The sequence below is a fragment of the Fukomys damarensis genome, unplaced genomic scaffold (assembly GCF_012274545.1).
Source record: "Fukomys damarensis isolate Sample0158 unplaced genomic scaffold, DMR_v1.0_HiC HiC_scaffold_30, whole genome shotgun sequence".
NCBI lineage: Eukaryota > Metazoa > Chordata > Mammalia > Rodentia > Bathyergidae > Fukomys > Fukomys damarensis.
Genome location: NW_022900942.1, coordinates 69,437,193 through 69,450,860, shown reverse-complemented (window position 1 = coordinate 69,450,860; position 13,668 = coordinate 69,437,193). Strand labels below are relative to the sequence as shown.

The 13,668-nt window shown below is 36.3% G+C and overlaps 2 protein-coding genes across 3 annotated transcripts in view; both read left to right on the top strand.

The window, feature by feature from the left end:
- LOC104872696 (zinc finger protein 709) overlaps positions 1-8,354 on the top strand; it is a 37,401-nt gene extending 29,047 nt beyond the window's left edge. For both annotated transcript variants that reach the window (XM_010638972.3, XM_010638973.3), the window contains exons 2-4: positions 3,201-3,327; positions 3,527-3,587; positions 5,776-8,354. In XM_010638972.3, the coding sequence (XP_010637274.1) occupies positions 3,201-3,327; positions 3,527-3,587; positions 5,776-7,240 (1,653 nt within the window). In that variant the 3' untranslated portion in view covers positions 7,241-8,354. The remainder of the gene's footprint in view (positions 1-3,200; positions 3,328-3,526; positions 3,588-5,775) is intronic.
- The window catches only part of LOC104872697 (zinc finger protein 709-like), a 48,225-nt gene continuing 38,083 nt past the window's right edge, over positions 3,527-13,668 (top strand). Inside the window, exon 1 of the mRNA XM_019209754.2 lies at positions 3,527-3,587. The gene's annotated coding sequence lies outside the window, so the exon portion shown is untranslated. The remainder of the gene's footprint in view (positions 3,588-13,668) is intronic.

Sequence of the window (13,668 nt, the reverse complement as noted above, 5' to 3'; positions counted from 1 at the left end):
ATAATCTGTGAATTTGAAATTAGTTGCATTAAAATGAAAATGACTTCAAGGATAAAGATTTTTAAAAAATAATAGTCATTTTCCCATATTCAGGAACATAAAATCTAAAATTGTCATACAATCACAAATAGACATGTCTGTTTTTATCATAAGGAATCTGAGGCAGCATCTCCCTTTTTACATCTAGAATGATTCATTGTGCTACCCTTTGATAACTTCAGGATGATAACTCATGATGAAAAATCACATGCTTTGTTCTGGATTCTGCACTTGAGGGATTATAGTAGGACTGGGTTCTGAATTTGTCAGAATTGTAGTACATCCAGGTGGTGTCGTGATTAAATTTTGTGCCTACTGTTTTCTAATAGCATCCAGTTCTGTATTTCCTCACATGCTCTCTCCTGACATCTTAGCAGTTTCCATGAATTCTTCAAGGTTATATTGATCACAGTTTATATTGTTAGAAGCTGTGTCTTAAATGCAGTTTGGTTCATTAATAATGGAGCTTTGGCAAGTCTTTGCAAGGAACAAATGAAACTAAAATATGACTAATAAGGTATCATAGAACCAGGAACTTACTTTACTCTGTAAAACTCACTGCAAATGACAAATATCCTTGACAGTGAAACTGGCATTAATGAAGCCACTGCTGTGTCCACCTGTGCAGTAAACACATTGGAGGAAAGACATATAAAACATGTAGTAAAGGAAATTACTATCCAGGGGTATAAGACAAAAATTAAACAAAACCATCACAGAGCCAAGAATAGCAGTAATAATTAATTGTTCAATTATTTCCTCTTCAGAATTGTATATATAATTCTTGAAAAAATATATGCATCCATATATGTGACATAGATATCAAAAAGTTTGAAAGGTAACATTACTTCTAAAAAATTTGTTTATATTTGAGAATGTATTTAACTCCACATGAATCAGCTTTATTATCCCCTGAGGAACTATTGGAAGCACATAAGTCCTTAGAACTGAGCCCAGTAGAAAGAGTGCACAAATAAATTTTTCTGACTCTTTGTAACAGCTGTAATGCCTGTATCATATGTGATCAATGGGTCTCATAAGGAGACCCATTTTCTCACAGGGAAACCATATATTTTTTGCAATTGCTTTTTGTGTCTCAATATCCAACATATATAAGGTAGTTTATTGGTTCCTGGTATCAGACATATCAATAATACATATTTTGAAGACTTGTTTTTTCATGAATGTGGTGCTTATCTTCACAACATGCTTAGTAAATATGCCTAAAATACAATAGACTATGTGCATTCTTCATTTAATGACTGAGCCCTGTTCCTGTGATTAAGTCATTCAATGAATGGGTTTCTAAAGGAGGAATTGTGTACAATATGTACTTTACAATATTCAGGACAAAGAAATGGTCAAAGGAAACTCCAACCTGGTGATTTTGCTTTTATTTGCATAACTCTTACATGCAGTACTGTAATATATAACGGAACATAAAATTATAGTACTTCAGGGCCAGGGATTTAACTCAGTGGTTCTGCTGCCTGCCTTGCAAATGCAAGAACCTGAGTTCGATCCCTAGTACAAAAGAAAAAATTATAGTACTTTACTATACAGTACAATCAGCAAAAATCAGTATTGTGTAAACTAGGTATACTGTCAGAGAAAGACATTGAGACTCTATCAATATATACAGAACTGTACCCAAAAAAATGAGTCATAAGTCTGAGTGCTGAATCATGTCAGAAAAAATGTGCCTCAGTTGTAAGTCCGACATTAAAACAGGTACGTTATTGAACAAGGAGTATCTATGTATTGGCTTCAGTGTTTCTATCTAGGATATTGAGTATTTTCTGAGATGCCAGTTTAGCATTCATATGTCTATTGAGCTAATATTTTTCATGAAATATCCTTAATTCTCTATCTACTTTGAAAGACAGCCTTGCTGGTTAAGTTAAACTAGAATGGAAGTTATTCACTCTTAGGACTTGAAATACATCACTGCAAGCTCTTCTGGCCTTTAAGGTTTGTGTTAAGAAGTCTGTTGTAATCCTAATTGGTTTACCTCTATAGGTGATTTTTGTTTTGTTTTGTTTTGTTTTTCTCTGCTTTAAATTTTTGTTGTTGTGGTTTTTGGATATCTGGCAGTATAATGAGGATATGCCTTGTAAACTTCTTTTTTCATCATATTTTTGATGTCCTCTAAACTTCACTTAGTTCTATTTTAAATGTTTTCTACTATGATTTCTGTAAACATTAATAATTCTATCTGTTATCTTCTAGTTTTTCTATAATTCCAATTAGCCTCACATCACTCTTTTAGAGTTGTGTAGTAGCTGCTGAATGGTCTTTTCCTCTTTTGTGTTCTCTTTGAGTACTTCCATATAATTTACCATGTGTCCTCAATTTCAGACTGACCAGTCTGTCCTGAGGCTGTCCCTGGGCTGGGCCTATGGGCCACAGTGTATGGTGGGGAGGGGCACTCAGTCCCATTATTCTACCTGAGGTGGGTACATAGCTCCAGCCTGTGGTCAAGGGCACGACATGCAATTGTTTGATCCATTCCCACATTTCCTTTTCTCTTACACCTTACAAAATTTTATATCCCTGTAACAGATAAGCATTTCATATGCTATAAGATAATATATCTTCCTTAATCTAATTTCATTGTTAGACATTCTCTAGTGAATGCTATATTTTTCATTACCATTTTAAATTATCATTTGTGAATATTACTTTGTGTTTAATTACAACTTTATGAAACCATTTTCAAGTTTACATTGCTGTCTAAATACAATCAGAGGCAGAAGGGATTTATTTCCTGAATAATAATTTGAAAACAGATATACTGTCTATGTTGTTATAGCAAGTCATTAGATATTTATCTACCCTAGATCTTTTTCACCCCACATTTGATCTAGTAGGCTTTCTCCACGAACTATGCTTTACAGACAGTGCAGAAATAAAACTGGGGTTAACCAGCAGGAGAACCAATATTTCCATTCTGCTATTTCTTTAGCATTGAATACCATCAAGAATCAAAATTCCTGTGTGACAAGTGCATATGAGTAAAGAATAAGTGTTTGATGACCAAAAAATGAAGTAAACATTTGCGGGACTCAGCCTCATTTCAACTTTTTATGAGTAGATTTGAAATATTTTGTGTTGTAAGTCTGACTCTTTTTTTTACTGGAAATATATTTCTGATGATGTAGAAGGCAGTGACCTTTGATGATGTGGCTGTGAACTTCACCATGGAGGAGTGGGCTTTGTTGGATCCATCCCAGAAGAAGCTCTACAGAGATGTGATGTGGGAAAACTTTAGAAATGTGACTGCTATAGGTAAGGAAGATATAATTTCTCATTTATGCAATCAGGGAGCATTGGTTATTATTCATTAGGGTAGTTTACTTTATTGGAACATGGAAATATTTTTGATAAATTTTCTGGACATGGCCACATTATACCATGAATCTAACTAGAAGATAATGATTTTATGTAATGTTGTAACTCATCATTACATTTCTTTTTCTACACTTAGGAAGAAACTGGGACAACCAGCAAATTGAAGATCAGTACAAAAATTACAGGAATAATCTAAGGTAATTTGCACTTACAAGAATATTCCTCAAAGGTCTGAAATACTAAAACCAAGTAAACTACACAAATGAGGCCATGTTAAAAAAAAAAAATACAGAGAGCTAGAAAAGATGGCATGTGCCTGCAGTTTCACCACTTAGGCAACTGAGGCAAGAGGACTGGTAGGAGTTGGAGGTCAGGCTATGCTACATATTGAGTTTGAGACTGGCCTGAACAATGTAGGGAAATCTTGTCTCAGAAATTAATAATAATAATAACCAAACAAAATGAGGCCATGTTCAAATTTCTTTAATCACACAAAATTTCTCCAGAGTTGAATACATGTTTAGTATCTAGAATCTGACAATTGAATATTTAAAATATCTCTATATCTAAAATGTAGGGAGTATTGACCTTATTCCACAGTGACATGTAGTGCATTATAATAGACATATTTTTCATGCTCAAGATTATAAAACTCTTAAATGAAATTGTATGTTCACATTGATTAACGATATATATTAAAATTTTTTTAAATTGAGAGCCAAGTGGCAGAAATATAATTACATATACATATATTTTAAAAGACTGCTTTCTTGTCAAAATATGTAGGTAACGCTATATGTATTTAAATGTAGCATACATACTCAGTATTTGCAACATTGATGACCTTGAGAAACTATTCAAAGTCTAAATGAATACCCCTGTTTTGGTAATAGCTGTTTTCAAACAATCCTCAAAAGTATTCAGTCTCTTTATGTTCTGAATACAATATTAGAAGGCACCTTTCATAATGTTGGTGGGAATGTCACTGTAGTATAACATCTATGGAAATGTGTATAGAGGTTCCTCAAGGAAAGTATAAATAGAAATTACATTTTACCTAGCTACACTTCTACTGGGTGTATTCCTCCAAAGTTAAAGTAATCATATTAAATGGATACGTGCATATCCATGTTTTTCATAGTAAAACTTACAAAAGTGAAGCTCAGGAAACAGCCTAGATGCCCATTCACAGATGAGTAAAAATGAAAAATAGGATAGCCTGGGCAGAATGGAGCATTCTGGGAAGCTGAGACACATTTGTACTCAGCCTAGGCAACTTAATTTTTTTTTCAGCTTTAATTGAGTTTATTGGTACATTCTAGGGATACAGTACAGTTATATTCATTGTTGGGATCTTGTACCTCTACATGGCAAGTCTTGGTTCTCATTTTTTCCCCTTGTCCCTGCCCTCCCTTCACCCCCTTTTTTGATTTTTTAAGACAGGGTCTCACTATGTAGTTGAGACTGCCCTGGAACTCACTATATAGCCCAGGCTGGTCTTGAACTCACAGCGATCCTCCTGCCTCAGCCTCCCCGAGTGCTAGGATTACAGGCATGCACCACCACACCCAGCTAGGCAACTTAATTATTAATGAGACTCAGTCTCAAAAGAAATGTAGAGAATGTAGCTCAATGCTAAAACCATGGGTTCAGCACTGAATATAATGTGGTGTATAAATATAATGGAACGGTATTCAGCCATAAAGCAGAGTGAAATTATGTCATTTCCCAAAAAATTCATGGATTGGGGCTAGGATTTTTAGCTCAGTAGTTCCGCCGCCTGGCTTGCAAATACAAGGTCCTGAATTCAATCCCCAGTACCAAAAAATGCATGGATCTGGAACCCATAATACACTGAGTAAGATAAACACAGAAAGTTCAACATAACATGTTATTTTATATGAGAAATGCAAACTATGAGTTAAATGAAATAAAGGAAAGATGATAGAAAAGAAGCAGACATTTTGGAGAGGGTGAAGAGGCTCAGTAAAATGGAGAGGGGTAGTGTCATGGAGGAAAAAGGATGTGAAAAATAATATATGGTATCACACATACCAGTTATTCAAAATGAAAGTTACCGGGACCAAGGATTTAGCTCAGTCGTGCCATCACCTGCCTTACAAGCGCAAGGTCCCAGGTTTGATCCCTGGTACCAATAAAACAAGGTGGAAGTTACCATCACATATTGCAGACATATCAATTCCAAATTCCTAAATGAAGAGTGCTTTGGTAAAAGCTGTTTTGAAGCCATCATGCAAAGTGTACAGTAAATTCATGATCAGGTATGTTTAGGGGGTATCAAATCAATTCTTTCTGGTCAACCATTAATTTAAAGATATTTTTATATATGTCCAGTTGTTTTGTTATTTTTTTTTTCTTTGACAGAAGTGCAGAGGTAAATAAATGCTGTCAATATAACACTGGACTCAAATCATGTGTGCTTCATGGATTTGAACAGAAGCTCTTTAAGTGTAACAGACATAGGAAAACATCAGCTGACTTTCAGTCCTTGCAAAAACATGCAATGACAAATCCTGAAGAAAAACCTTATGGATATAAGCAATGGGGAAAATGCTACTATGATTGCGCTGAAGAACAATCTTTTGTGTATAAGCGAAATGTGAGATCATTCAGTACACCCAACTTTGTTCAAATCCAGGAAAGAAATCACAGTAAGGTGAATACTTGTATACAATGGAGGACAGATTTGAATTCTCACCATGATATTCAGAAACATGAAAGAACTCACACTGGAACAAAAGCCATTGTCCATAAACACAGTTGGAAATCCATAAATAATAACACTTCATTTGGTAATCATGAAGAAACTCTCATTGGAGGAAAACTCTATGTATGTAAGCAATATGGGAAAACTTTGAATGCACAGAGTCATTGTCAAACACATAAACAAACTCACACTGGGGAGAAATCCTGTGTATGCAAGCAATATGGGAAAGCTTTCAGCAAATGGAGTCACTGTCAAAGACATCAACGAACTCACACTGGGGAAAAATCTTACATATGTAAGCAATGTGGGAAAGCTTTCAGGACGAAGAGTAATTGTCAAATACATGAAAGGATCCACACTGGGGAGAAACCCTATGTATGTAAGCAGTGTGGGAAAGCTTTCACCACACACAGTTCTTGTCGAATACATGGAAGGACCCACACTGGGGAGAAGCCCTATGTATGTAAGCAGTGTGGGAAAGCTTTCAGCATACGCAGGAATTGTCAAATACATGAAAGGACCCACACTGGGGAGAAACCCTATGTATGTAAGCAATGTGGGAAAGCTTTCACCACACATGGCTCTTGTCAAATACATGAAAGAACTCACACTGGGGAGAAGCCCTATGTTTGTAAGGAATGTGGGAAAGCTTTCACCACACACAGTTCTTGTCAAATACATGGAAGGACCCACACTGGGGAGAAACCCTATGTATGTAAGCAGTGTGGGAAAGCTTTCCGCACACATAGTGAATGTAAAAAACACAAAATGACTCACACTGGGGAGAAACCCTATATATGTAAGCAATGTGGAAGAGCTTTCAGCAGACAAAGTTCTTGTCAAATACATGAAAGGACTCACACTGGGGAGAGACCCTATGTATGTAAGCATTGTGGGAAGGCTTTCACCACATACAGTTCTTGTCAAATACATGAACGGATCCACACAAAAGTGAAACCCTATGTATGTAACCAATGTGGGAAAGCGTTCAGCACACACAGTGAATGTAAAAAACATGAAAGGACTCACACTGGGGAGAAACCTTATATATGTAGGCAGTGTGGGAAAGCGTTCAGCACACACAGGAGTTGTCAAAGACATGAAATAAATCACACAGTGTAGAAACTATGCAATCAGTATGGAAAAGCCTTTCAGTTATTCTAGTAATCATAGATGCTTAAAAATTAAGAGAGGAAATTAACTTTGAATATACAAAGTGACTTGCACTGAAAACAAAAGACAGTGCACAAAAGCCCTTTTCTTTGTAGCCAACATTAAAAACAAAAACTTTGAGTACACAGGTATTAGTACATACTTGAAAGACTATAGAGCAGAATCTGAATGTATGTGAACAGTGTTGGGAATGTTTTCTTTTCCTCAGTGCATTCAAATTCATGAATGAATTCACATAAGAGAGAGGCCATATGTATGCATTAAATGTGGGAAATTCTTCCATTTTTCCACTTACCTTGAAAAACATGAAAAGAGCCTAGTAAATAATGTGTGAAAGCTTTTTATGATTCTCGTAACATCAGGAAACATGCAGAAACTCAAAGTGAGATTTAGCATAAATACTGAATTTGAGAAAACAGGATCAGAGTGAGAGGTGTGTTAGAAATGAGATACACTTTCAAAGCACACATGCAGAGGCAGTTTTCCTCCAACATGTCTGTGAATGCAGTGATGAGGTTGGAAAATGCACAATAATATTAAATTCAGGATAACAAAACACTTTGCATCCAAGTCTTTAGTACATGGCCTTTAAGGGACACGTTCCATGTGAACCATTATTTAGTTGTATGGGTAAAGTGAAGCTTATTCATACAATGAAATTTTATTTAGTTTTAAAAGAAAGCCTTTCATTTGTGATAATGTAGTTTAACCTAGAGGTCATTATGTATAATATGCCAGGCATAGACAAATTAAAGCTTGATTATGTTTCTAGCATCTAAAATTGACAACAGAAGAATCAGTGAGTTTAGTGATAGTTGACACATGTGGTTGGGGAAGTTGAGAGATGTTAATGAGAAACAGTTTTTATTTTATAGAATGCAAAATGGCATAAATCCTATAGTGATTACAGTGACTGATAACAGCACCACATAGAATTACAATTTGATAAAAGTTTTTAGTGTTTTCTCCATATGCCCAAAAGGTAATTGTGCTGGATGATGCAAATGCTCTCAAGGAAGAATGTGCTAATTTCACAATATAAACAGTGACAAACTGCACTGTACACTTTTAATAAATGATTGTATTTTTTGTTTAATGAAATAAATACAATGAATTTAGCAAAAATAACATGACTGATTTCATGGAGTTCTGCAGGATCTCTCCTTCAATTTTTACAAATATAATTTAGTTTGTACCATATTTATTTCTGAAAATATTCAGTATTGATCCAGAGGTTGTAGAAATTTGTTAAACAAAGTTTTCAGTATTTTAGTGAAATTTATTCTTGGTTCATTGGAAATGTAAAATACATTTGGAGGATATAATTTGGAAACAATTGACAGCATGCATTCATTTCATTCCGTTTTGACAGAAAGTTGTTAGATATGTATTATAGGAACTTTCTACATTTTAAAAGCACTTAAAACTTGTTTGCTTTAACAAGCTTGACAATAAATATGTATTCAAGTTATATCCATTTTTCTACAAATATCTTGAATTTATCCTTTATTTATAGCCAAGTAGTACACCATTATGTATAGATAACATTTTCTTCATTCATCTGTTGATGGATGTATGTGGACACAGAGCTTTTGGCAAATGGGAGGGGATCATTAGGCCAAGGAAGGGAAAAAGGGGACGTAAAAATATTTGATGTCATACACCAACTACCCACAATAATAACAATAATATTGATGATGATGGCGAAATTGGGAAAGGGGATTTGGGTAAGGAGAGGAAGAGAAACCATAAGAATCAAAATGTTAAATACATATCATACGCCCTCAGTTGAACATGAACATGAACTTCAAACGTATTCACTAAAAAGCTTAATACTTAAATATTTAGAGATATTTCATACTTTTTCTGCTTCCTAGATTTATCAGCAGATGTATTGAAAATAAATAAAGATGACTTTGGGTCTCTAGGAGCTAGACTTCCTGTTGCAGGTTTCTTTAGTTTTAAATTCCACATAATCATTTATCATTGCCATAGGTCCAAGGAGATGTATTGATACTAATTAAAATGATGATCCATTGCATGCATTTCCATTGGTTACCCATGGCAGTGATTATGTGATTTTGTGAGGGAGAGGAAGTAGATATACACATGAACCAGGACATGTGCATCTATCAAGTTGCATCAGCAAGTGGAAACATTTTTTTGCTGTCTAGGTCCTACCATGGCTGTTGCTATACTTACCCTTCACCAAAATATATAGACTCTGTCTTTGTGCATTGTAGCAGACCAAACCAAAATACCATAGGGTTGTTCACTTTATGCAATAATGTGGGCCAGGGATTTAGCTCAGTGGTTCTGCTGCCTGCCTCGCAAACGTAAGGTCCCAAGTTCGATCCCTGGTACCCAAAAAAAAAGAGAACTTTATGAAATAATTATTTCTCACAGTTGTAAGCCTAGAAATCCAACATCAAAGCACTGGCAACTGAAATATCTAATGAGACATTGTTTACATATGGAGAATATCGAATATTGAAAGGGAATATTAAAAGGATTTATCTGTGTTAATGATTTGAAATCTAAGACTTCAGCTGGTTGAAAAATCCACATGACAAGGATGTCCACAATTAACCTTGAATTTCCACATTAGTAGAGACTGAAATCTCAGTGGTGTTGGTGTACATTTATTGCTTTATTCTCAGTAGATTTCTTGGCACTCTGATCCAATGGGATCCAGTCTTTTTGTATGCCTTACTTTAATTAACATACATGTTTCTCATATCACAGTTACAGAAGGAATTTGCAAGTGACACACAGAGAGGCAGCAGAATAGAAGTAAAATAACAAATTTACTCATCAGCGAAGGTCAATTGCACATAAGCAGTGCCTGGATCGATGACCCACTGAGTTACAACTCAACTTTTTATAGGGTTTTACAGCCTTGACTTCATTTGGGTGGTTACATTTCATTCTCACAGTTCAAATCACAGTCACAGGATAGTTAACTTTCAACCCAGATATAATTCTTTGTAGCTAGGGGAGTTTACCTTTAAGATTCACCTAGTTATCTATTGTAGTCTGTAGGGAGGGGGTGTTCAGGGTCAGGGGAGCAAATGTTAGCAATGGTCCTTTTCACCTTGACATTTTTACGATCCTTTGGCTCCAGTCTCTTCAGAGCTCAAGATCTTGATGTGCCCTGTTATCTCAGGGTCAGACCAAATGCCTCATTCAGCAATTAGTGCCTCCAGTGTCTTGTTAATTCTGAACTAATCAAAACAAACTGCTGTTAGAGACAGCAGAAGCCATTCTACATTATGACACTTTATAGGTTTTTGCCATATATAAGAGTTTTCCCTATCAACACAAACATATCCAACATTCAAAACAATAATAACATGGTTGGGTGAAAAGAACCAATATAGTTCAGGAGTATTAAAAGGATTTATCTAATGAGTAACTCTACAGATCATTTACTAGATTAATGCACATCTAAGTGAGAAGAGAATGCAATGCAATATGTTTTGATGACATATATTTTGAGGCACACATCAGACCTATATGGGTTTTTTTTTGTTTTTGTTTTTTATGTGTGTGTGTGTGTGTGTGTGTGTGTGTGTGGTACCGGGGATCGAACTCGGGTCCTTGCGCTTGCGAGGCAGGCCACTGAACCGCTGAGCTAAATCCCTGGCCAGACCTATGTGTTTTGATTGCTAATGCATCTTTTTATAAACCCCTTGATAGATGTGTGTACTCTTTGTAGAAGAATATTATAGGAAGAGCAATATCATCGAGAGCATAACTGGAGAGGAAATGCACCTTAATGTAGTCCTCAGTACTCTTCTCATTGAAGCATTTGAGTGTAATTCTACTCTCTTCTGCCCCTATTTTGTCTTTGGCCCGTGTACCATGACTAATGAATTGTTCTGTCATCTGGTATTTGCCTCAGTCTCCATTTATTATGCAAAGGAGAATCTTTTGTGACTTAATCTCATCATGTCCACAATATACTGATGTTATTATGTACCCTATCATGAGATGCCTTGGTATATTCCCATTTGCTGGTTGGATTGAAATATTACAAAATAAGGAAAGGTTCTGGCTTATCTCTGCCTCATGTGAAAGCTTTCTAGGATCTCTGGCTAGTAAGGAGTGCAGAGTGAATGTCTGCTGTAGAAAATGTGATAGGAAATGAGAATACAGTAGTGGGAAGTGGCTTCACTGACCGACCAAAGATACGCAACACGTTACCTAGCCTACATACAGATGCCTTGATATCTTCATGTACTGAAGGTTTAATGGATTGAATATTGAGGGATAGCAGAAATGTTACTTTCCAAATGGGCAAAACTGTCTCCAGAGTCATTCTAATGCACCCAGTTAAGGAAACTGTGATACATAGAAAATAGGAAAAATGATCACAAAAGTCTGTCCAGTCAGAGGTGATGTCTAGGTGACCATAATGACTGCGTTTAAACTTGAGTACCTGACCCTGATTCCTTTTTGTTTTTGAGCCTCAGCTTTTCCCGCTTAACAGTAAGTGAGTTTGGCCAGATAAGTACTCTGAGATGTTAGCTGATATTAGAATCCTCTTTAGAATCTTAAGTGTCCAAGGAACTAGACACTTACATTGGTAACACAAGGTTAGATGTTCTATCTTTGAGTCAAAAGTTCTTCATTCATCTTAAAGTTATGCATGTTTTCCTACAGACAAGGCTGGAAAAAACTAACAATGCCTTGATTTTGATAATTATGTGTACATTCTCTACCATGATCAAATAATTAATTCTGTATAGCATGCACAAAAAGAAATTGCTGTGTTTGGAGACTCTAGGATCCACCCTCTTGCCCATCTGCATTTCACTCCTGACCAAAGCCTTTGTTGCTTATGCTGTCTAGACTTTGTGTGACAGAACCATCAATAAGGGATGAGCTCATAGAGGCAGTCATTTTTCTTAACCAACAATTTACAATTCTTGTAAGCTATTTTCAATTTATGCTGATATGAGAGAATTTCAATGAGGTATTTTGTTTCCTCCCCACACAAAATAGCAGGGCAATAGAAACCTTTCTGAAACTTAGGGGAATTGAAGTATACCCCTTCTTCACCCCTATAATCTGGGTTCAACTTGAAAGATGGCAAAACCTTTTACCTAGGCCTTTATGGGCACAAGAGTGCTAATTCTCTCAGACTCTTCATAGTCTACATACCAAAGAATTTTAAGGATGCCATCTCTCCATGCTCAGGATGCCCATATGCCTTTGCTTCAAACTATGGCCATTGTCATCAGTGCCAATCCATCATTGCTGGTAAACTATGTAGTTCAAACAATTGCAGGTGAAATGCCACCTCTTCCATAATCCTAGTAAATTTCATACTCCCTTCTTTTATATTTTCATAGCATCTTGCCCTCATTAATTTGTACTAGAGTGACCACAGCCATCTTTATTCTCATTTGTTATGAAAATATTGAAATATTGAAGCAAGAAGACTTCCTCCTGGGTCTTTAACCTAAAAGGAAGAACTTATCACCCTCACTCAGGCTTTCCAACTATGATGGGGTCTCCACAGTGTAGTGATGGTACTTCATTCCCAATGCTTTGGTGACTCCTTAGGTGACTTGGAATATGAAGTAGGGTCTATTATCACTCTGAATAGACTTGGGTAGTCCAAGCCTAGGGGTCACTTTTAAAGGACTTTATCACCTTCAAGTCCCATCTAGTGGCTTCTGCCCACCCACTAAATGTGTCAATGCATACCAGCAGCTGTGTGTACCCCTTACATGTAGGCATATGGGTGAGGTCTATTTGTGAATCTTCTCCAGGGATGGATCCATGACTTTGTACTAGTTCAGGCAATGGGGAAGGTTGAGTCTGTTTATTATGAGAGGCACAGACAGGACTTGTCTTTAAGAACTGCATTACAGTGTTATAGAATCCCAAAATTCAAAATAGTCTATGTGCCATAGAAGTGGTAACATGGCACTCTAGGTGGAAGACATCATGTAGGAACTTAATGATTTTCCATTGCACTTGTCACAAGAACAGTCAGGGTCCCACATATTGATGTTGGCCCTTTTGAATTACTCCCTCATGATGAATAGTTTGAAGTATCCTGTGTCTAACCCAAGCCTGGAGTGGGACTATGGATAGAGCTATAGATGGGCCAGAATTACTTTGGAAGGTGGCAAGTTAGCAGTGAAATCTACCTAAGAAATTCTCTGGGAGAAATGACCCAAGGAGGCTTAGTATCCCCAGAAATGGACAACTGCTACCTCACTTGGGAGATTTACTGCATCTGGGAGATTGAGGATCTCTAACCCGTGTATGTTGGAGACTAATGACTAGTTGAAATTTCTCTTTTTTCCACATGACTGCATGTGCATTAGGACCAGAAAGGGAAACTTGGGATATATATTTAT